Source organism: Amblyomma americanum, chromosome 10 (assembly GCF_052857255.1).
Source record: "Amblyomma americanum isolate KBUSLIRL-KWMA chromosome 10, ASM5285725v1, whole genome shotgun sequence".
Classification (NCBI taxonomy): domain Eukaryota; kingdom Metazoa; phylum Arthropoda; class Arachnida; order Ixodida; family Ixodidae; genus Amblyomma; species Amblyomma americanum.
The window spans coordinates 111,224,364-111,249,667 of record NC_135506.1 but is presented as its reverse complement, the minus strand read 5'-3'; the positions used below and the strand labels follow the sequence as shown (position 1 = coordinate 111,249,667).

At 47.7% G+C, this 25,304-nt stretch overlaps 1 protein-coding gene across 1 annotated transcript in view; it reads right to left on the bottom strand.

Moving 5' to 3' along the window:
- Window positions 1–22,970, bottom strand: part of LOC144107685 (nischarin-like) — a 66,728-nt gene extending 43,758 nt beyond the window's left edge. Inside the window, exons 1-5 of the mRNA XM_077640806.1 lie at window positions 22,674–22,970; window positions 19,615–19,698; window positions 16,190–16,372; window positions 13,958–14,102; window positions 13,269–13,432 (exon numbers count right to left, since the gene is read on the bottom strand). Of these exons, the coding sequence (XP_077496932.1) occupies window positions 13,269–13,432; window positions 13,958–14,102; window positions 16,190–16,372; window positions 19,615–19,698; window positions 22,674–22,760 (663 nt within the window). The 5' untranslated portion in view covers window positions 22,761–22,970. The remainder of the gene's footprint in view (window positions 1–13,268; window positions 13,433–13,957; window positions 14,103–16,189; window positions 16,373–19,614; window positions 19,699–22,673) is intronic.
- Between the last annotated feature and the right edge of the window lie 2,334 nt (window positions 22,971–25,304).

Here is a 25,304-nt window from a genome sequence, read left to right as displayed (position 1 = left end):
TATGTCAGATGATCAGAGTGTAGAGTAAAACACGTAGAAATTATACCTAGTAAGGCTGTCGAATCCCTAAGTTCTAGACCTTCTTTGCCGGAATGAAGTCCGATTTCAGCTCATTGAGGTTTCACAGAATTGGCTGCAGCGCAAAAAATGCTTTTGCGAAATTCTACTATCAAATCGAAGCCTGTTGGAGACGTTGGTTTGGAATTTTTTTTATTCACGCTGCGAGTAGTTCAGTACAGTCATATCTTCTTTCTATATTCCATTTTCTCTAAAACTGCGGCAGAGGAAAGCGGTGCTGCAATGTGGTGGGCAAAGGGGATCACTGTGGTCTTACTATGAAAATAAAGCAGCACCTTAACCACCTTGGTCTGAATCATCACTCGCTCCGCCTTGCATCGTACGATGTGCTAAAAAAGAAAAAGTTGTACTGCTCTCCAAATAACATAAACATCTCTTGGTTTATTTGTCCCTGGTAAGACCTGTGACTGCGTAATCACATGCATGATTTTATTAACCAGATTTCTAGCAGGCATGGTAGGGAATTGACACTCAACGTTTGAGTAAGGCGTAGACCTGCAAGCAAAAAAATCGCGGGTGGTTTTGCTTGGGGGTTGACCATGAATTATCGTGCGCTAGCACCGTTAGTCCTGTTTCGCATGGTTTATCTCGACTTTCTATGCTGTTGCTTGGCCTGAACATGCTTACTTTGGTTGATATGTCATATCATGTAAGTTTGCATGTTATTGCATTAGTTTAGACTTTTACTGTGGTAGAATTGGTCATTCTCTACATTCACAGATACCTGGAAGTCCTGATTCCACTCTAAGCGCAGAGGTGCAGTGGTTAAGCTACACGCCACTGCCCTGCGATGGCAGGTGCTGCCACCTGTGGGGCTTGTGAGACCTATGTTGTTCCTGAGGAATCTCTCGCGACTAATCACTAAATTGAACTGCCACGATGGGCAGTTTGCTCAAAATCCGATGGGCAGCTTGTGATGATGTCACAACGTCACGTGACCAAGGTGGCCCACGTGCTAGAAGCAGGCTTCGGACAGACAGACAACCACTTTTCTGTGGATTGGAAGCCCTAAAGCACTAAAATGGCAACCACAGGAATCGTTCACTCCATATTCGTGGAGTTAGTGATTACCATTATTCAACCCAAATGCTGCATATTAGCGACCCATTTGATTTTCAATTGGCCTCAATAATGTTTTACTTTAAGCCACTGCATAAGAGCCTCACTGCAGCAGAAAGCCAGCACCACACCGGGAAAAGACACTAAAAAAATTTTTAAAAATGAAATCTAGCGGAGCGGGATCCCAACTCGCGGCGGCGTTAGAAAATCAGTTCCGCTGGCCACTACTTCAGACCACTACAACGTTGCCACAGCATTTTTTAAGCATGACATTTATCAGATTGAAGATATATTCTACTTACACTAATTAAATTATTTACAAAGCTTTTAGGATGCCCCACGAAACACATCGCAAAAGGACAGTAACAGAGCAGTAGGTGCAAGGTATAGGCTGAGCGCATCACCAAGAAGGAGTGCCACTCCGGTTTTAAGTCGGTCGGTTCATACACTTCCTCAATTTTAACAATCAGTTGGGAGAAATCCTTGCATCCTGCCTGTACAAACTGCCAAGCTCTCGTGCTGTGCTTGCAATGTCGTCGTCTTCGTCACGTAGCCGCGTTCACGAAGTTGTTGAAAGTGTCAGTCTCTCATGCTGTATCTTGAAAGTGTGGTCTTCATCACCTTCCATCCATGCGCGTGGAAACGTCATCAGACGAGCATGTAGCAAACCGCCCGAAATGGTGGGTGATTAGAAGCAGTGAAATTCAGAAGACCCAGTGCAATCGCAATGTTATCGGGTAATGGTAATTAAGCGACCTACAAAATTTCCTTGTTCTCAGTCCATTCTGTGCTTAGCACTTACTGTAATTATCGTGGTAAACGCTACTGGATTGTTTCCTAAATACTCTTGGCATACATTAGTTTTTGTACACAGACAGAATAACGTCATGACTGATTTTAGCAGTTCATTTTAGCACAGCGGGCATGGCAGCAGCAAACGAGGCAGCATGCTAAGCAATCCTTTTTCGCTTTGCTGTCCAGGTTAGTGATTGCAAACATGCACGTTGCTACAGGAGTGACGATCGCTTTCTAGTGCTGCTGCCCTGCGCACTGTGTGTTGAGCATTTCCTTTCTTCCGTGCTTGCATTATCAAAAGATCCATTGTCTTGTGAAGGTGTTGGAACAAATCCTGGCCAGATTGAAAAACAAAACCTATCGGAATTGCTAGAAGGCCAGAGCAAGATTAATTCAACAATGGGGGGCCTGCAGGCGTCTCAAAACACAACTGAGAATAAACTTTCCGGCTTAACTCAGCGGATTGATGGCACTGAGAAACAGTTGTCGGGCCTAAATGTCTTAGCCATGAAGGTAAAAGACAAGGAATTGGCAATACCGGAACTTCAGGAGCAGATGAGTACAATTAGGAACCAGATAGACGATTTAGAAAACAGAGGCAGGACAAATAACCTGATCATTTATGGAATAAAACAGCTTAGCGAGGAGACTAGCGAGGAACTGGAAAACGAAGTAATTGATGGTGTTTTTCTCCGGAACAAGGTTTAACACTGAGTGTTGTCGAAAAATGCCACAAGGTGGCTAAAAAGGAAAGAAATAAGGCGCGACCACCAGTGGTTTTGAATCTCCTCGACTTCTGTGAAAAAATTTCAATATTGCGATCATGCCTTAACTCAAAAACACCAAAATCAACTCAAAATCCAAACACCAAAAAAGCTCAAAATCATTTGCTGAGGACTTTTCTAAATGAGTTAGGGAAATACGGAAACAACAGTAGAAAAGCTCTGAAGAAGAGGTGAAAGAGGGTGCCAAGCTTTAGAGCTAATCTATAATAAGGGAGTAATTACTCATTGGCATTCCCCCAAGTGCAGCCATACGGCTACAAAGGAAAGCTATACAGCTTTCTCAGAAACTTCGCAGTGAAAGAAAAATTCGTCCAGGTCCAGGGTTGGCAGAGCGACTGCTCCAGTGAAGCGGTGGTCCCGGGTTCATAACCCGGGCCAGGACGAATTTTTCTTTCACTGCGAAGTTTCTGAGAAAGCTGTATAGCTTTCCTTTGTAGCCGTATGGCTGCACTTGGGTGGATGCCAATGAGTAATTACTCCCTTATTACAAATCTTCTCCACATTGGAGGATTCACATAACCTATGATAATCTAAGCGTTAATAGCGTACTGTATGGTTGGGATGAAACAAGAGCTCCTTGATTTAGACTAAGAAAGAAATCTAACTGACTCCAGACTAAGAGACCTCAGACCCTGAAAACACAAAATGTTAATTGCAGAAGTGTCCTAAACAAGACAACAGAGTTGGAGGCTCTTCTGCTTTAGCATGACCCTGAAATAGCAGTTTTGACAGAAACTTGGCTTAACAATACAGTGTTTGATAGTGACTTCGTTACCACTGGCTACAGTTCGTACCGAAAGGATCGTGACGGTAGAGGTGAAGATGTCAGCATTCGGATTAAATCACCCCTGCGAATTTTACCAATGCCTGATGTACCCAATGTAGATTGCATTTTTTGCACAACATACTATGGAAATGTTAGATATATTATTAGAGCAATGTACAGGCTCCCCAACTCTACCGTTACCGTATTATGGGAACTGAAACAATATTTGTGCACGAATGTTAAGCCCGATAATCGTATTATACTGTCAGGATATTTTATTTGCCTGAAGTACACTGGTCAAATTTTTCAGTTAAAAAGCATGACCACCAAGGTGAAGCTATGTTAGACATTGCTTTTGCCTTGACTTGTTGCAAATTGTAGAAGAAAATACCATATTTCTGGGCAATCCTCAATCCATGCTTGACTTCTTTTTTGTTAGCGGATCAATTACTGCCAAAACAAATAGCCAGATAGTAGATGGAATATTGGACCAAAAAGCTGCACTGCTCACTACAGCAGACGCAGCTTTAGATAGGAAACCTAAATATTCATCCTATCGAAACTTCTCTCGACCTTTTCTCGAGATACACTAAGAGTAACTTGGACTCGTGATCACTAATGACTCCACTTGGACTAAGCACATCGACTACATAACAGCTAATGTCAATCACAAGTTGGTCTTTCTGAGGAGAGCTTTCAGACATTCTACTCCTCCTGTCCCACTGCTCGCATACAAAACCGTAATTCTGCCGATACTAGACTATGCATGCGCTATTTGGGCCGGTTTCACTAAAAGTTACACTCATAAGATAGAAATGGTGCAACGAAAAGCAGCTCGCTTCATTTAAAATAGATCTGGACGTACGTCAGTGACAGAACTCTTAACTAAAGTGGACTTGCCCCCATTAACGCAAAGAAACCATGTGTCACAACTAAAATAGCTCCTTAAAAGGCGACTATAAGACAGATCCACGAGAATAATTTCATTTTCATCTGGTTACACCACTAGGCAAAGACATAGCCACACAGTAACGCCATTTACCACGCGTAACAACCGTCTTAAGTATTCTTTCTTTTTACGAACAGTAACTGAATGGAATCTCCTAACTAAAGGTGTGTGAATATCGAAACTTTCGAATAAGAATCGAATACGAATATGAAGAAAAAATGGCTTCGAATATCGAATATCTGGTCAGCACAAAAAAAAAATTCAGAAAAGATAAACAAGCAAAAATTGTTGCTCATATTTTCTTCAAAACAGTGTATGGCCTTTGCAACTGAAATACACAAAACTAGACTGCCTGAGCACCATATAAAAAAACATGATGTGCGCAAAAATGTATACTACTTAATTGAACTGCATAACAGTATCCAACCTGTAATGTGGTCAGGCAACATGCAATCCATAACATGACAAGACTGGAAACAAAAATGACATGATGGCTAGTAAAACCTCATTAATTCAGAGTTCAAAGAGCCGACAAAAATGCCCAGGTTATTTGAAGGTCGATTTATAAAATCCCCTGCGGCCCCGAAAAAAAAAATACCGAAAATGCGGTAGTCTTAGGAGGCGACTCTATCGTGCAAACACCTGTAATCCCGTGACAAGCGCACAGTTTCGGCGTGCTGGAAGACGTCGCGAGCGTAAGCGAGATGCGAATGCGCATTGACGTCGGAATGGCGCGACTGCTTCTAAAAAAGGAAAAAAAAAATGACGAGCGACGTGTCAGTCAGCGTCTGAAAATGGCACGGTGCTGAGATTGGACTACTGGCGAATGCGCGGGCCGACAGTTGCCATTGCAACGGGCGAGTGGCCAAGCTCAGAAACCAAACTATGCGGCCAGGTTATTTTTTTGATCTAGTGACAGGGGCCTTCCAAACGTTGTCACGCCTGCCGTTAGGCCCACTTAAGAGTTGCATGGGTTACAGTGCATCATGCAATACGCGGGATTTTTACAGGATCGCTTGCCCTGTTGTGATACCTCGACTCGCCCCTTCGGGAACCTCACGCGAAATTCCGCAAGTAGGCTTTCCCGCATAGCGTAGTTGACCAAAACAAGATGGCGGCGGTCACGCTCGGAGACTCAAGGTGACAGAACGAATGCCATGGGTGTGTGGGCATTAATTAGATAATATATTACGGAAGGATAAAAAATAAACGCGCTTTCGCTTTTCAATTGTTAGAAGCGCGTCGTCCCCCATGTTCGCAGCACGTGTGGTATGTGGAAAAGCCCACTTGCAGAATTGCGCACAAGGTCAAGCCTAGCGGCATCGGAATGCGATCGGTCCACGCGATAAACGATGGAGAAGAAAGAACAGGGCCTTTATATTGTATTCCTAGAACTTTAAGCTCCATATTCAGTTAAATTTCCCAGTTATGGCATTTTTGCAACAATCAGATTTAAGAAAGTCGCTGCGATATACGATCGCTGCCGAGTATTCGAGTCACGAATGTCATTTCTCGAATAAGAATATGGACCGAATATGAAACATATTCGATTCGTATTCGAAATTTCGAATATTCGCACACCCCTACTCCTAACCAATGACCACGTTTTAAAATCATCTATGTCGACATTTCTTTCCATTATTGTTTAAAAATTTTGTGAATGCTTATTTTTCAAAATTTTCAAGCAACGTTACTCTACTTTGTTCTTGTGTTCATTGCCTGAGTTATTACGTTGCGTTTACTTATCTGTATCCCCCCTGCTAAAATCCCCAGTGGGGATTGCAGTATAATCAAGATAAATATACATAACAATGAAATGTTAGAAGTGCAGGGCCCATGTATGCATGCAGTGCGTGCCAGAAGTAAACTCAGAGTGATATTTTAGTGCTGAACTCTTAACTGTCTCAGGTTTGTCTCACATATTAGCTCAAACAGCTTATATACACACGTACCCACACGCATACACAACAGTATGAGCATCTGGCCTCTCGGCCAATGGAGCCTTGAGGGCTTGTCTTGTATGTTTATTACTTGGTAATATCGCCAGAGGTTGCAGACTAGAAAATATAACTCGAATTTTAAAATGACTGTTAATGAGGGTGAGGGAGGGACGATGATGTGAGGGTGGGGGCAAGGGGGGGCAGTAAATTTTTCGAAGTGATGGTGAGGGAGGGCCGGATATCTTTTCAAAATGAGGGTGAGGGAGGGCCATGGATTCAAAAGTGAGGGTGAGGGAGGAAAAGTAAAAAATGAGGGCATATGCCCACCTCTGGTCCTACCACGTTGCCTGCACAGACAGCACATCAGCTATCACCTCAGCAGTTGTCATGGGAAACAGGTGGAGAGTCCATGTTTTGTAACCGCTAGAAACCGTATACAGTGTGCATATATTTGGCATTTCTAGTAAGAAACTGGATGACCAACGGTTCATGATCGCATTAACTGAAGTTTGTGTCCCATGCACAGGTGCAACAGATGTTGGTTGTGTTGCAGCACACATGCTGAAACAAGTTCACACCGTAACAGCACAGAAACACATGGGTGAATAGCTGGTGCAGCCAGCTCTCCTCTCCTGGTATGAATGCCGGGATGGCTTGCGTTGTGCAGCTGATCGAAGACTTGGCGGCGGAACGCGGTGGGTACAAAATGCCGTGGAGAACCACTGGAAACGTCGCACACGATGGTGTCCGAGCAGAACGGCAGGGGCATAGGCGACAAGGTCAGAGAGCCAGGGTTAGCCTGGAGGGCTTGAAGCTGCCGAACGCCTACGCGGCAGCCAGCACTGCGAAGTCACGTGCACCTGATGCAAGAGCAGCGACACGGGAGAGCGCATCGCCGGCACTGTTCACGGGTCCTTCGATGTGTCTTATATCCACCGCAAATTCAGAAATAAAACTCAGGTGCGAGATCTGTCGTACAGTGTATGAGCTTTGATTTACACAAAAAGCAAAAGTTAAGGGCTTGTGGTCCGTGAGCACATAATAAAAAACGACTCCTTCCAAGATGTGACGAAAGTGTCGAATGGCTAGATAGAAAGATAACAACTCACGGCCGAAAGTACTGTAGCGCCTTTCTGCGGGCTTGAGCTTCTGGGAGAAGAAACCCAGCAGGCACCAGCAATCGTCCTGAAGCTGCTGCAGTATGGCGCCTACAGCTGCATGAGAGACGTCGGTGATGAGATGCAACGGGGCGTCAGCCAGCGGGTACATGAGGAGAGTAGCCTCAGCAAGGGTGTCCTTGGCGGTTTGGAAGGCGGTTTCTGCAGCTGACGTCCACTAAAGAGGAGTGTGAGGACCATGCGGTGACTATCGATCGGTGAGAGGCAGGGTAATGCGGGCAATGCAGGGCAAGAAACGTCGGTGGAAGTTGAGGAGGCCGACGAACTCGCGAAAGGACTTGTGGCGAGGAAAGTCGCGGATGGCGCGAACCTTGCTCTCCAAAGGGCGAATTCCCTGCGCTGTGACATGATGGCCAAGGAACTCGATGGCGTCGAAGCCAAAAACGCACTTCGCCGGATTGATGACGAGACCGTGCTCTTCGAGGCGTGAAAAGAGCAGGTGCAGGTGTGCAGCGTGTTCTTCTGACGAGGAACTGGCAACCAGATCATCGAGGTACGCGAACACAAAACGCAGGCCACGAGTGACCTCGTTGATGAAGCGTTGGAACGTCTGGGCAGCGTTTCGCAGACCAAAGGGCATACAGACGTACTCGAAGAGGCCAAACAGTGTTACATCATCATCAGCCTTACTACACCCACTGCAGGGCAAAGGCCTCTCCCATGTGTCTCCAATTAACCCTGTCCTTTGCCAGCTGCATCCCCCCTTTGCCTGCAAACTTCTTAATCTCATCCGCCCACCTAACCTTCTGTCGCCCCCTGCTACGCTTACTTTCTCTTGGAATCCACTCCGTTACCCTTAAGGACCAGGGGTTATCTTGCCTTCACATTACATGCCCTGCCCAAGCCCATTTCTTTCTCCTGATTTCGACTAGGATGTCATTAACCCGTGTTTGTTCTCTTACCCACTCTGCCCGCTTCCGGTCTCAACGTTACACCTATAATTTTTCTTTCCATGGCTCTCTGCGTTGTCCTTAACTTAAGCTGAACTCTTTTCGTTAGCCTCCACGTTTCTGCTCCGTAGGTGAGTACCGGTAAGATAAAGCTGTTGTACACTTTTCTCTTGAGGGAAATTGGTAAACTGCCACTCATGATCAGCGAGAACTTGCTATATGCGCTCCACCCCATTCTTATCCTTCTAGTTATCTCCATTTCATGATCCGGATCAGCTGTCACTACCTGCCCTAAGTAGACGTATTCCGTCACAACTTCCAGGCTCTCGCTGCCAATTGTGAACTGTTGTTCCCTTGCTTGGCTGCTTAACATTACCTTGGTTTTCTGCATGTTAATTTTTAGACCCATTACAATTGCACTCTTAAGGTGCAGAGAACCTGTTTCCCCCCTCCATTTCAATGCGGCCTATCTTCATCGTCGGCCGTCGGGACGGACAGCCCCCGGCTGGGCGAGGATTGAAGTCTCCCTCATGGGGGAAAGGGAACGGCGACGGGAGCGCCACCTCAAAGGTTACGCGGAATTCTGCGGAACCGGAGAGAGCCCCTTCGGGACCCGGCCAGCGTCGTGACCGGTTGCAGCGGCACGCTCTCGTCACCTTCTGCGGTAGGCGCACGGGGATCCGTTGTGCCTTGCCGCCGGACTTCTGGTTCCAGGCAGCGAAGCGAGTGCAGCAAACGCGCGCTCTGGTCGCCTTCCCCAGCAAATGCTAGGGAATGGCTTTGCCCCAAGAATGCGGCGTGCACGGGAAAACCCGGTCGCCATTATCGGCGCATACAAACGTTCGCCGCCGATACCTCCGAAGTCGCGCCCCTGCCCCAGCCGGTAAGTCAGAAGTCTTTCTTATGTAGCCTTCTATTTCCGAGGAATGCCTCGTTGATGTTTTGTAGCTAGCTGGCCCACTCTGTGTATTGATTGCAAGTGTAATAAATAGCATATGAGTGTTCACGCTGTTGTCGTCCCTTCCCTTTGTCCCTCGAGCACGAACCCCATCCGCGGAGTGGGAGTGCGGGCAGGATGGAAGGCTTTGTCCCCCCATATTTCCACAAAGGATATCTGCAGGCTTCACCGGGATCTGAAGGTAGGCCTCCACACCAGGTCAATCTTGGAAAATATGGTCATGCCATGCAGGTCGGCCGGAAAGTCATGAATATGAGGGAGAGGATATCGATCCGGGACAGTGCGGGCGTTGAGGACATGATAGTCGCCGCAGGGGCGCCAATCACCGGGGTCACGTTTCGGCGCCATATGCAGCCCCGAAGACCAACTGCTGGACGACAGCCGAATGATGCCCAATTGCAGCATATGGTCGAATTTGCGGCGGGCAATGATGAGGCGGTCGCCAGCAAGGCAGCGCGATCGGCAGAACACTGCTGGGCCTGTAGTGACTATGTGGTGCGTGACGGTCTGACGGACGAGAAGCTCAAGGTTACTGGGCCGCGTGATAGCAGGAAAATCGGCCAGAACCGCAGCAAAGGCAGACGACGGCAGCTGCGGAGCGGCTTGGAGAATGGGGGTGGCCACCGGGGCAAGGACGCCATTCACAGACAAGTGAGTCGTGTGGCCCACCAGTCGATGAGATCGAAGGTCGACAGCCAGGCCAAAATTGGCGAGAAAGTCTGCTTCGAGGAAGGCAAACCGCACGTCCGCAATAGCGATCTGGGAGGTGTTGACCGCCTGCAAAGGCGCCCCTTGCACAGCGCATTGCCAATCGAGGCGGGAGGCAGGCACGACGCTAACCTGTGCATCGGTGTCCACAAGGAAGCGGCATCCCGAGATCCTGTCGGTGACGTAGTAGGCGGTTGGATGTAGGCCAGAATCACCGGCCGCCATCAGTGACTCGCCTGCGCATTTCCCGACCATTGGCAAGGCTGCCGGCATTGTCGAGCAGCGGCGCCAAACTTGCGGTGGTGCCAGCAGAACCCGTCCTGGGATGGTCCCGGGTTGGACTCGATCGATGAGTGGAACTGGAACGATGGCGCGACCGTTGGTGAGAGGAATGCTGGTAGCGACGAGGAATTGAGGAGTGTGGCAACGGTGCTAGTGAGCTGGTCGATTTTAGTCTCGTTGCTTGACTGCTGGTCGACGAGAGTGGACGACGCGGTGGAAGGAATTGCAGCCACAGAACGCGGGCCAGAGTAGTCCGAGACACGGTCAGCCAACTCCGCGAGCTTATACAAGTTAACATCACCTGCTGCAGCCAGGACAACCACGAGGTCTTGAGGCAGGTGCTGAAGGAACAGCTCACAGAGTAGCAGGCTGTTAATGTCCTGTGGGCGGTCGCCGAGCAGCTGTCACAGGTGACGGAGGAGCTGAGATGGTCGACGGTCGCCAAGGTCCTCACTGCTGAGCAACTGCTGAAGGCGGCTGCACTCCGAGATGGTTTTCCGAGCCAGGACCGTAGCCTTGAAGTGATCATATGGTGAGGAAGGGTCGGGCATCTTCAAAACGTCATCAAACTCGTCCATTACCTCAGGGGAGATAGCCGACACGACATGGCGAAACTTCAAGCATTGTGAAGTGATGCACTGAAGATCGAACACAGCCTCCACTTGCGCGAACCATACGGCAGGATTCCGAGGCCAAAATGATGGCAGCTGAACGTGGATGCTGGCGATGTCCTCCGCAGCCGGTCTATGAGCCGGAACCTGGGGCCTGGGCGCCGCAACCGTGGCGGCGTTATCTGCATCCATCACGTCCGGGTTCACCAAACTGTAGACGGACAGAGACTCAGTCCTCTACAAATTAACGAAGCGCGACGTGTACGAAGCGAACAGGCCGGGAACCAGGAATCAACAGCTTTATTCCACTCTGCACGTGGCCCCACGTAGCCAGCGCGAGCCCATGTCACGAGCCGATGTGGCGCAGCACTGCTGATGATGGTAGTGCCGCTACACCAGCATGGATAGGAGGAGGCTGGAGTAGGGAAAGGGGACCCCGAAAACATGGAAGTATACGCTTGTTCTTGTGTGAAATACCCAAGTTAACCAGTTTCAGTCAGCCTCAAATGACAGTTCTAAAATACGTCCAACCGTGCACACTGATATATTCAGGTATTCCTAAGCCCTCATTTAATTAATACATCTCGATTGAACTGCATTAGATTTGGGCTACATAGCAAACTCAAGATAAAAGAAAAATACAGCGTGAACAGGGATGACGGAGGAAGAACCTCCGTGCACCTCATCTTGTCCGTCGTCTCTGTTCGCACTGTATTTTTTTTTTAAAATGAACATAACCCAACTAGCCCAACTTGCCATCCAACTACAACTGAAAATTAGTTCAAATTGCGCACAGTTTGAATTAAAGGGGAGCCTTTTAATACCCTTCATGCTGACAGGTCCAAAACATCAATTCGAGCTAAGCGAGTTTTAATTCAGAAAAGTCCACTCTATTATATGCCATTACGCGGATATTCATTTTATTATATGCCATTACGCGGATATTCACAAAGCTTCCCGTTCAGGTGAAAATTCTGTACTATAGAAGCTCACAAACACCAAACAGCATCAGATGGTGCATACCAACATCAAATCTGAATATGTGGCATCAGTTCCATAACTAATACAGTGGAACCCCGTTCATACGTTTTTCACCGGACCGCGAAAAAAAAAAAAAAAACGTAACAGCCGGGAAAACGCAACAGTGAGGAAAGGTCCGAAAATTAATGAAAACAGCGCAGCTTTGCCTTGAAACAATTTATTTCAGCATCAAGTGAGCTTAGGTCTTAAGAAATCGAGAATGGTCGATTGCCGTTTTTTCCGCTCGCTGGAAAACACCATGCGTTTCTCGATGGCCTGGAAAGCCGCATTGCTCTCAGCGTCGCTTTGAGGTGCGACGTACCTGCCGAGGAGGTCCAGAGCCGCGACGGCTTCTCCAAAGCTCGGGTCCGCCAACTCCCCGGAATCATGCGGCTCGTGCTCCTCGTCGTCATCACAGTCTGAGGCTTCACTCGAGACTGAGTCTGCAACGATCTCGGCGATACTCTGACACTCTGACGTCACGACAGCCGCATCCACGGCGACGTAGTCGTCATACGTGACTCCCGTGGCACCCAGCGCATTCAAAGCTTCACTCAGCTCTTGATCATAAGAGGCTGCTTTCGTCTCTTCAGCTTCCGTGGCAGTTTCCTCTCCGCCGTCCATGCGAAAGCCATACCGCGCGAAGCAGTGCTGACGGGAGGACACGGACGACTCGGATGGGCTGAACCACACAAACAAGAAAGATTGGATTGCTGCGGGCCCGCAGTTTTTATTCGCTTCGGCTGACGAGGCAGTGGCCATCTAGTGGCAATGTCTTCAACTCGCGTGCGGCTTTTTATGGCCTCCGAGATTACCCACGTGCATGCAAGGGGGTGATCTCGGAGGCCATGGTCTTGTAGCCAATTTTGTAGCCAAGCCTCGCCAAGACTCGTCAAAATGGCGGTTGGCGCGCGTTGCCCCACCGGGTTCGGGGCGCCAGGTTGCGACACATCATGCGGGAACGTTTTCACAGCTACAACGTAACAGCAGGGTACCCAATACATTGGATCCTATGGGAGCTATGCCGGGACCGGACGAAAACGACGTAACAGCCTGGAAAACGCAGCAGTGAGGAACGTAACAGCGGCGTTCTACTGTAACATAATGAATTTAAAACGTTTAAGTCATTCTTTTGTATTGCAACCCACTGCTGCATTCACCATTTGCTGGTGTGCAATCAGGCATAGCAAACAGCTGCAATGCCAACTAGCCCACACATCAGCTGAGCGAGCGGGACCATCGCACTCACGCTGAGCGTCTGCAGGCAGCGGAAGGGGGCCAGGTCAAAGGGCAGACCGCTGGGGGACAGGTCACTTGTGGCCAGGCAGCCCGGCTCAGCCACCACCTCCAGGTGCTGCAGCTGGGAGACAAAGTCCAGCACATGGCCCAGGTCACGCCGCTTGTCCCCAGAGTCTGCAAGAGGAAAGAACACCCTGCAAGTTATAGTACTGTGCCACACTCGCCAGACCACACAGCAGCTGTGGCAGCAGTGGCAGAGTCCAGGACACACAAATGCTGCCTCATCAGAGCGACACACAGCTTACGAGTCTCATCTCATGCATATTTTCGCTCATCCGTGTTCGGCTTCAAGCTGCCTCGCAGCAGACAACTAAACTGTCTTTCTGCCTCGATACAAACAGTCGACCATCCTAGACGAAACCTGCAGCGCGTACTCATTACAGTGCCATCTTCTGTAAATAAGGCACAAAGCAGCAACACATTTGCATGAGGCTGCATTACACGTGCACGGAGAGTCAGAGCAGCCAGAGAAGTCATTTCATTACGTCAAAGCAAGAGCTGGCATGCCAGTTACTACTGCTGCAGTCATGGCACACTGGGTGCAGCAGTTATGGCGGCTTTCCTTTCTTGATAACCATGTGACCAGCTGTGGACCCTCCACACCATTACCCCATCTATGCTGCTACTCGGCACACTCACGGCAGGTGGGCTCGGCCAGCCTCAGCCTCTGGGTGAGGCAGTGCAGCTCCAGGGGGGATGTGCAGAAGCGAGACCCACTCGCCAGGATCTGCTCGCCTGTCTCAAAGAGGCGCTCCGCCAGGTCAGCCACAACCGTGCGCACCTCCTGCACAACAAGCAGTGCCAGCATCCTTCACACAACACCAGGAAGAGGCATCACCCTACACATCTTCTCCTCCAGTCTTAAATAACCATTTGAGTGCCTCACACGGCACAACAGTCTGCATGCCTCCCAATCACACACATCAAATAACCATATTTTCTAGGCACTCCCCGCATACTTCAAATATGCCACCATCACAATCAAAGGTGGCTACTGCTATTAAGCATCAGGTATTCAACATCTCTTCAACCGAAGAGATCGGCAGAGCCCTGAATTTTGAATGATGGCTGGTACAAGCAGCTACACAAACCAGTATGATTAATGTGTTCGAAGAAGACTGCACTGTTCTGCTCTTTGCCGACAGGACTGTGCTCACCAGGGTGGGCCTAGTGCTCTTTGAAGGCACCCCCGCTGTGTACACTCTTCGACAGCAAGTTATGCTCTCCAGAGGTTTCCTAGTGCACTGCCTAGATAACCATGAGAATGACGAAAATTGCCATTCATAATCATTAGATTAACAAAAGTTGCGATACAAGCTGATGAAAAGTTTGCACCTCATTTGTCCATTTATCATATCCAAAGCTGGAAGTAGCCAAAGCCCAACCAGAAAAATAAGTGGACACTTAGACAACGTCCAACCTGGGTTGCAAAAGTACAAGGAGCCCGTTGAGGCGTCGTCTTAAATCTCAGTTCTGTGGAGTCATAAACCCGCCACTACCAGTTTGGTGATGTGGTATGCAAAGTCATGCTCACTCAGTCATGACATAACATACTTGTCTCAATGACGCGTCACATGTCACTGATGACGTCACCATATGTGACATCAGTGATGATGTCATCAGGTATGACATGAGACAGCGACACCACCAAATGGCCCGACAAACTCCTCATGCTCTCATGTAAATGGCCCATCACAATGTTGCTGGTGCGCACCATGGGATTCTTGCCACTGTAGCCCAACCCCAAGCCACAGCTATTCTGTGACACAGCTGCCATTTTGACATTCAGGCATGCATACAAAGAAAGCAGGTTAGGAGTGAAATGAAGTGAAGCCGTCCAGAACGCGCTTAAAATCCTTTCAGTGCAAGTATCATCAATCAGTTTTTTTACACCCAACCCTGTTAGCCACCTTTCCTCTTCTTTATGGATGGGTTTATGGTGTTTAACGTCCCAAAGCAACTCAGGCTATATGGGACGCCGTAGTGGAAGGCTCTGGATACTTTCAACCACCTGGGGTTTTCTAACGAGCACTAACACTGCACAACACATGGGCTTCTAGCATTTCGCCTCCATCGAGATGAGATTGCTGCGGCCAGGACTGAGCCCATGCCTTCCGGGTCAGCAGCCAAGCACTATAACCACTGGGACATCAGTCGTTACAATTTCGGAGGTGCGTGGTTCTGCTTGTGTCATCACAAAAACTTAATGCTCACCTAAAAAATACCCCTAGTTGAGTGCAGTCAGGGTACTCTGTTTCGTACCTATTCACGGATTTTTCTCAAAACGTATTCCTTCATGAATACTACCATGGTTTCTTACTTTCCAAAGTTTTACATATTTTTGTTGAAATTGGTGCAATGATTCTTGCTTTATTTTACTCTGTTCTAAACTATTTTTGCACATCAATCTTTGATGTAACACCTAGTTTAGTAAAAGGTCATGTAGAAATAAAGAACATGAAGTGCTCAATAATCTTGAAAGCTAGAAGTGAATGCATGATTGAAATCAGTACAGTGAAGCACATAAAACCACACAACTTTCGCAAAAATGTTTCATTAAATATAACATGTTTTAAGGCCAGGATTTCCTATAAAAGTAGACATTTGCTTCAAGACTGAACGCCAGCTACCCAAGCTGATTTGAACCTAATAAAATTAAACATACATTCAATGCCATTACAGGCCAATATTCATTTCGAATGACGTCAGATCTTCCACTCTGACAGGGCCAATACTCAATTCTCTCCTGCCACTTTTCCCTTCCGAATCGTTTACAAGGCATTCCCTAAACCCTGCATATAATTGCTATTGCACTGAAATGGCACACAAATAGCCCCGTAGTTGTTCCAACCAAATTCTGCTGCCACTCACAAATCGGTCAAAGTGCAGGAAGCGAGCCAGAGGCAGGGGCAGGGCATCAGCAAACTGGTGCACCAGGGTGACTAGGTAGTGCTCCAGCTCTACCTGGCGCTGCTGCACAAAGCTGGTTGCTTGGCGCCCGAACAGCTTGCCGGGGGGCAGCAGCCGCGGGTCCACATGGAAGCCTCGACGCAGCTGATCGTGCAAATGAGAAAGAGGAGGTTAGTCACGTGCATTCACATCCCTTTAATGTGATAGCATTGGAGTTGTCATCGCGCCAAAACCCCGCCAATGTCCGGCGTCAAGAAATTTGCTGATTCGTCAAGAGCGGTCATGTGACCATGTGACACCATCACAGCTTGCCCTGATTGGTCGAGCGAAATCATGTGACCTTGTGACATAACGAATTGCCCACCACGTTGTCAGCAATCTAGTTTCTAGGCAGCAGCTTAGAGAATCAAAATTAAAAATCAGAAAAAATGCAGTATTTGCATATGTCGGCACCATCGCATCATAGTGGGTATCCGCTTCTGCAGCCAGCAGTTTCATCAGCCGATGGACCGGCAACTGCAAAGCAAGTGGCATAAACACGCACAGAACTTGCAACAGAAGCTGCGAAAAATGTAAAATCGAATGCTATCCCATTCCACTCCTAAGTTGACCTCAGGTCTTTCTTTATTTTGCCCTTCAACCATCAAACTGACAGATATTTCACATGCACCTTCTTGCTTGCTTTCTTGTTCTGTAAGCCACTGAAGTTCCCGCAATTAATGTATTTGGTTAGGGCAAGTTGGTATGGTAATGACTACCTGAATTAATATTTTTCTCGCAAGCACTACACTACCCAATTACTACGAAGAACAAGACAGGACATCCGCTAGTGTGTGTAGTGTACAATGTAGTGTTTGCTAGAAAAAGATGAATTCAGGAGCGCTGAAGCTCTTTGACTTTGTACCCTAATTTGTTTGCTAAACATGTGTTTGACCCTGATCTGATCTCTTTGAAGCTGACAACATTTATGCATACAGCTAAATCAGCTTGCATGTGCTCAGTTTTTAAGGCGCTCAAAGCAAGGCATGCACCCAGTGAAAAGGCTGAGGTTCCTTTGATGTCAGCTTCGCCAGAGATCACGAAAATGGTGCACAACGGGATTGACACTGCTCTGCCAAACTTAACCCGAGGAATGTAGCAAAGACCTACGATGCAAAACCTTGAAGCAGCAGTCGCGAAAGGATAGCACAAGCATTAAGCGCAAGCTACACTAAGTGTTTAGTAATGGCGGCCTGCTGCGCGATGCCTTCGTACAATCAGCAAGGAGCTATTAAGCCACCAGCATTCAGCTGTGGGTTTCCAGACGATTTTGCCCATCACCCAGGAGTGGTTCACAAGACTTGGTAATATCAGAAGGCACTGCAGGTACATGACTTTCGATCCACATTGTGTGTGAAGATAATTGTTTAGTGCAGTTTTAGCGTCGAAGCTGTATGTCAACACTCGCTTCAATATGGCCCATGCCTAGGAACAGTTCAGCAAGAAAAAGCCTGACAGAAGTAGTGGAACAGGAAAGGGTGTTGCAGCATATGTCTCACTTGTTACAAGTCTCAGTAACCTCACAAATGTAGTTCGGCGCTGTTGCACAGCGTCTCTTAAGATATGCAAATATATATCCTGGCAAAGAAATTTTTATCATTGCTTTTGTCAAATATTATACTGCTTAAAGTTTCAAAATTGGGTACTAGCACAGTTATACTTCCGAAGATACCTGTAAGCCGCAGCAACCGAGCAACACTAAAAACGAACCCCTCTGTCTCCAAGTCTCGTCACTTGATGCGAGGGTACGAGCGGCAGAAATAGCTGATGGCTATCACCATCATATGTTGCACTGCAGGGAAACATTGCCTCACGCGGTTACCAATTTTAAGTTTGTACAAAGCAGAGATGGCCAGTCCTGGAGAAAGGCCAGAAAGCAGCGAACTTGCAAGAGCATAACAAATGGCTCAGAGAACAGCAGGAGCAGTCTGCTGCTTGGGGCAGAGATGAAGCAAGAGCACAGCGCAAAACGAAAGTGAGGGGCCATTAGGTCCCTGAAATGCTCGCTTTTTTGCTTTTCATGCTAGATTTGGTGAAGCCAGCATCACTATATCTGCACCAACAAAAAAGATGCACAAAACACACATGGGTCTGAATCCCGCCTGCAGCATGTGGTTTTTCTTCTTTTTCTACTTTCTAATCAATCAGATATCTCTCAGGTAAGAAATGATTATTCTGCTAATTTCCCACGGAATGGCAGCATAAATTTAAATAAAACATTCCCCAATGCTTTTCCTGATTTCAGTGATTGTTAGCTTCTTACAAATGCACAGCGCACACATGTGCCACAAACGGCCTGACATAGAGTGCATGCAATAGTACTAATCTGTGAACAAGTGTACTGGCCACATCCTTTGCACAAGGTGACACATGGCTCATAATGCCTGCTTACTGTTGGCTATCTGAGTGTAATCTGGCATATAGCTGATGCAATTTCACAGGAAAACTTGCAGTTGCAGCTACACAGAGAAGCTTCAATGCAATGAGAAACTTTGGGTCAGTATTCTCATCATTATTTCAACTACATTTGTATTTTTTTCAGCTGTTTTAAAAGCCTCCCGTCCCTGTCTGCATTCTGGTAGGTAGGAAATGATCACAGGCATGTGAAACTACAACAAGAAAGTGTCAAAAGAGGTTCACAATTTTTTGCCTTTTCAGATGTTACAGCCCTACCTTGAAATTGCTTAACATTAAAGATAACAACACTTTACTTGCACTAAGCCAAGTGGGTATCTCAGGCATGTTAAGGATGCAAAAATACAATGCTGTGCCTGCATACTGTGCTTGAATTAATGCAAGACTGATTTGAGCTGGTTGGTTGTAGCATGACATGGTTTATGCAAAAAGTGCACTGGCGCTAAAAGACAGACAACACACACAAGACAGGACAGTCCTGTAACTGTTCTATCTAAGGCACACAAGACAGGACACAAGACAGGACAGCCCTGTCTTGTGTGCGTTGTCTCTGTCTTTTACCGCCGGTGCGCTTTTTGCATAAACCATGTCATTGAATTAATGCCTTGTTCTTGCCCACAACTGAGAGGTAATGCTCTGTGGTGCCGCGGTCTGTTTCTCAGTGTTTTCAAATGCCCTCAAATGGTTAGCAAGTCCACTGTGTCAAGTGGGAAAGCTTGCACAAGGTCACACGGGGAATGGCACCACAGGAAGACAGACCAGAGCACCACAAAGCACCACCTCTCGGTTGCAGGCAAGAACAAAGTATCAATGCAAGCAGGGAAAAATTAAACAAAAAGTGGGCTACGTGCCACCCTAAATGAGACATGAGAAGCCGAATGCGCTGCAAAGAAAAATGGAAAAGGATTAGGTTGTCATGAAGCTGTACACACCTTAGCATGGAGCTCCTTGAAGTCGCTGTACCTGTGCTTGGCCACCCAGCAGTAGGGGGACACGGCCACCTGGATCCGGTACAACTGCACCAGCAAAGGCATGATGGCAACCATGCATGTTTTTGCACCAAAGGTACACCTTGGCTAGGAGGTACACAGCAGTGAAGGGTCTCAAGATAAGCTTCAACCACCTGGAAGTAGCATGCACTCAGTGCTTTTTAGGTTCTCCAACAAAATATGAGTGCCACCCCTGCAATATGCAAGTGCTGCTCTGCAATCAGCACAAGTCATTCTGTCACTGCTGCCATGTGCCAGAAGGTAATCTTCTTACAAAGTGATTCCACCTGGGAAACTAATGAATAAATATCCTGCTTTTTGGTGACCTGTTTGTGTTATTAGGTGTTCCTAGTTTGTTTGGTCTTTCAACGTGACAGCGTTAAAGGCCCCATTCACCAGAACACCATCCAGTGTCAGTGTTGAGAGTGAAAAATCACGGGCATGGCTGTGGCAGGTGGTCCCCAGAGAGCAGTCGATCAGGCAGGTGGACCACCTAGGTCACGTGACCTTGTGACATCATCACAACCTGCCCTCCGTGACAGGTGGCAGTTAAATCAATGATTGGTCGCTTGGGAAGAGCAACCTGGGCCGCACAAGGCCCACCGCTGGGAGCACCTGCCATCGCAGGAATGTGGCACATCGCTTGAGCGCTGCATCACTGTGCCAGGAGGACTACGAGGACTCTCAGGGATCTACGAATGCAAAACAGAATTACCTTCTGCATATATGAGAATTAACACAACATTATGCCATCCCATCATACTCTTAAGGCGGAGCTTAAATGTCCCCTCCAACTTTTTTCCACTGTTTTAAAAGCACACTGATGACGACTTCCTTCAAATACTGTTCCCAATAAAAACTGATTCTCTGGCTCTTCCTAGCATTTTTTACCTTTGTCCAGCAGCAAAAGACACCTTTACCACAGAAAAAAATTTATTTAAATATTCTCCTGGCAGTCAATTCAAACTCGTGAAGTCCTTACCGAAAAAAGAATCGGTTGCTGCTATTTTGAAGTAGATGGTGGTGTAACATAGCCTCTGGGATCCGTGTCCAAACACCAGCATCGACATACGTATTTTGCTTGTGAAAGTGGCATGAGGTGACATGAGGCATGAAAAAGCCAATAAATTGCTGCTTCTATATTCATTCTGGCTCTTGAGGCAAGCCGGCTTTAGCACTGTAGTGAATTGAAATGATGAAGCAGAGGTTATATTGCAGTTTATTCATGTTTCACATGACCTATATGCACACTATCACGTCATTTTCATCGTTCAGGTGCTCAAACTGAAACGGCACAATGAAAAAACTCATAAGTTATTTACTGGTTGCAGGAGAATACCATGTGGTAATCCGTGTATAATAATGTCTTATACATCATTAATAAGAAAACACACGCCAAAAAGTTAGGTGGCAGCACCTCTAGGCTATGAGAAGCTTCAGTTTCCTCAAGGTTGCTGAGTTGCGAAAATTACTGCCGGCATATGGACAAATAAAAATTAAAATATGCAACCTGCATGTCACCTATGCAGTTTCATAGGAATAGGGATGTTGACAGCAAAAATAGACGCAGCTAATTGTTGAAAAGAAGTTCGACCAGAGCACACACACCTCGAGCACACTTCTTTTAATAATAGAATGGGGATCTGGCATGTCTCAGTGATTACAAAGCAAGAGACTAGTTGAAGGATTCAGACACAGAAGCACAAGTTTTAAAGGCCTGTCGTACCACAACAGGACCAATTCGCCTTAGAGGTCAGACTCTGGGTGGAGTCCCACAAAGACTGAAAAACAAGTGCATACTAGCAACGTCTGTGTCCCTTGCCTTTAACTTCACTATACAGGGGACCCAAGACACGATGCAAACAGGGCGCACAAACACAACCTCGATTTACCCTGCATACACACAGAAACTGCTGTTTGCTTCCTTGCAGTCAGCCTCTATGCCTTGCATGCCTACTCCTTGCTGCACAAAAACAACTCGAGCTCTGCAAAAGGCCCAGGATTTCACACTCCCGGCAATAAATGACAATGCCAGGGAATGGGGCATCTGCATGCCTCCTGATGGCATGCATCTAAACAGCTCATGCAACAACGGCAGGAGTGGTCACACCCACCACACTGCTAGCAAAATCAAGAACACCTCGCTCCCATTTCGTGCACCAAAACTGTCAGTGCAGCTGTTACAAAAACCAACAACAGACAAGGCTATGGAATAAGGGTGCATCATGAGTGCTGTACGTGAAACAGACAGCTTTACATAGAACAAAAAAACGAACATATGGTTAGCATTGAGGAAAGCATCCACCAGCTCACAAGTAGTCACATTTGTACTTAAACAGGGCAATGCACAATACCGAACACTGCAATGTGCTCCATAAGGCAGAATTCAAGGAAGTGTTATGCACTAGCGACACGTTCGGGTAGCGCACTGCCCGCCTTAACGCAATATCCGCCGCCTAATGCTGTAAACTGCGCAAACGGTAGAAAGCAAGAAGCAAACATACATGCCATGGAAAGGAGGGGGTTTGGAGAGGAGCTAACACAGGTAACTGATATGTCAACTACATGACACGTTAAGAAAACGATAACCACACTACCTGAACCTTCTAAAAAAACGATGCCGGAAGCAGCGTGCATATCTCGCTCAGCAGGCCACCAACACAGATGTGAGCAAGCTTCGTCAGATGTCGCTTGCTAATAAAACGTTACTTGAAAACTAAACCACTGCTAGTTGCTAGGCAATATCGAAAATTCCAACCTCCCTCTAGAATGTGCGCCCACTGCATTCCACTGCCATTCGTTTTACTGACAACATGGCGCAGCATAAGTGTAAAATTTTTTTCATGCGCAGCAAGGGCGGACGCCTCACTCATTCATCGAGCTCAGTCAGCGAAGACCGCCCAGGTCAGGTCGCCGGCGAACTGCCATGCAGGAGTCAACGAACTAAGCTGGTGAAAAACTGCGCCCTGCGCGGACGGCGGGACCCTGGTCGCCACTCTCACCGTGAATCCGTCGCCTTGCTCGGTCCCAATGATCTTGACGGTCTCGGAAGCCTTCATCCACGACTGGACGGGCACGTATAGCGCCATGGCGGCACACGCTTCGAGCTGGCAGGCTTGACAGTCGGCGCTCCTAGTGCAGTGTCGTCAACGACGCGTGAGCACAATGGTCCTACAGTCACGTCACGCGAGTATTTGCTCATGCGCTAGCATAACAGGCGCATGTGAGCACAAAAATAAAGCTGTAGCGCTATGCTCATCTGAGCAGCTGAGCAGCCCCAGTGGCTTTGGCCATGCTTTGGCTTGGATTGAATTCTAACTTTGAATTCTACAATAAATTTGCGAAGTTATAATTTGGCTATAATGCCTACTAATGTGCTAGATATGTCATGTAATCAATCATGGCAAAGTGTCACGCGTGTAAAGAACTAGTGCTGGCGTTCAAACAGTTTAAAAAGCTCTGTAGCAGACGACGCGTACCCTGGCGGCATTTCGCGGCGTTAGAGATCCTGATTCATGGCCGGGCTCGAGTAGCGGCGGCGGTGCCGCGGCCGCGGTGCGCTTTGTACTGCCTGCGCGCTGGGGGTGTTTCCTGTCTGCCTCCGCAGCATGATCGTGGCGCTGCGACAAGGCTGTCCTCTATCACCGCTGCTGTTCATGCTTTATATGAACTAGAAGGAAGCTAGAAGGAAGCAATCTAGGTTATGATCTGTCGTAGGCCCGTTTCACATGCTGCGAATTTCACCGTCCGGCACTGCGAATTCGTCCTGTCTGTGGCTGGAGAGGCCCGCCGCTCTTGCCGCGGTCTGCTTGCGAACGATTTCCGTCCGGTTGGAATTAATTCGCAGCTGTGAAACATATTGACTAGCGCATACACAGACAGGGAGCAAAGTAAGAGACATGACAGGACTTTGGGCCCTCTCTGTGTATGCGCTAGTCAATATGTTTCATAGCTACAACCAACTAACCCAAATGAAAGCATTAAGCGGTAACCGCATGAGGCGATATTAGACGTAATAATTGGTTTTTTTTGGGGGGGGAAAGGAAATGGCGCAGTATCTGTCTCATATATCGTTGGACACCTGAACCGCGCCGTAAGGGAAGGTATGAAGGAGGGAGTGAAAGAAGAAAGAGAAATAGGTGCCGTAGTGGAGGGCTCCGGCATAATTTCGACAACCTGGGGATCTTTAACGTGCACTGACATCGCACAGCACACGGGCGCCTTAGCGTTTTTCCTCCATAAAAACGCAGCCGCCGCGGTCGGGTTCGAACCCGGGAACTCCGGATCAGTAGTCGAGCGCCCTAACCACTGAGCCACCGCGGCGGGGCCGATATTAGACGTACGCGAGGAGTTTGCGGGGACGGTAGTGCGCATGCGCAGAACGCAAGCGCAAGCCTTGCGTCTTGCGTACGATAGCCAGCGGAGTTTGCGTTGCGGCGCTTGCATGGCTTGCGTACGCTAACTTTGACAAGATGGCGGCGCCCTGTCGCCCGCTTCGGAATAAATACACGTCGCCGCTGGATTCTTCGACGCAATAGCTCGCTCAAATGGTAGCGGTTCGCTTTTATTTCGCCTAATCTTGCCCACACGTAGCGGTATAAGCGATAACTAGCCCCTGTTTTTCAGATAATTTGGTGATTTTCAAGCTCCTAGGCCTAACTATATGGATGGACGGATGGATGGATACGGCTGAACCCTTTACATCGGGCGGTGGCTCAAGCCACCTAGCCATGTCTTGTGAAATTTTACTCCTGTCTTGCTTTTAGCCACCAATCAGATAACCTTCGCTTGGTTACTTCTAACCTCTTAAAATCCACTTTCCCTTCACTATCCCTAGGCTGACAAGGTCATGGATGGATGGATGGATGGATGGATACGGCTGAACCCTTTACATCGGGCGGTGGCTCAAGCCACCTAGCCATGTCTTGTGAAATTTTACTCTTGTCTTGCTTTTAGCCACCAATCAGATAACCTTCGCTTGGTTACTTCTAACCTCTTAAAATCCACTTTCCCTTCACTATCCCTAAACCCCAATGCCTTGGGTAAGTCAGCCCCGCTGCCTTCCACTGTAGGGTGAAGCCCTTTACAGAAAAGTATCAAGTGTTCAGCCGTTTCCTCCTCCTCTCCGCACGCAATGCACAAAGTGTCTATCTCCTGGTACCTGACTCTATACTTCTTAGTCCGCAAAACTCCAGTCCTGGCCTCAAACAACAAAGAACTTCCCCTACAATTATCATAGATATTTTCTTTGACAATTTCCTGTTTAAAGGTCCGGTATGTTTCTAGTGCCGATTTCGTCAGCATCCCTGTTTTCCACAAAGCTCTCTCTGTTCCTTTAACCTTTTTCTTAACCGATAATTGCTGATTTGCCCCCTTACTGCTGTCCAGATATTTGCTTGTCAATTTTCTAGTTCGCTTTCTCCATTTCGGGTCAACATTCTTTATATACAGGTATCTGAAAACTTTCCTAGCCCACCACTTTTCCTCCATCCTTCTCAATCGTTCCTCAAATGCTATCTTACTGCTAGCCTCTCTGCTCTCGAAAGACGCCCATCCCATATCACCCTGTACCGCCTGATTTGGTGTATTGCCATGTGCTCCCAAAGCTAACCTCCCTACTCCCCGTTGCCTAA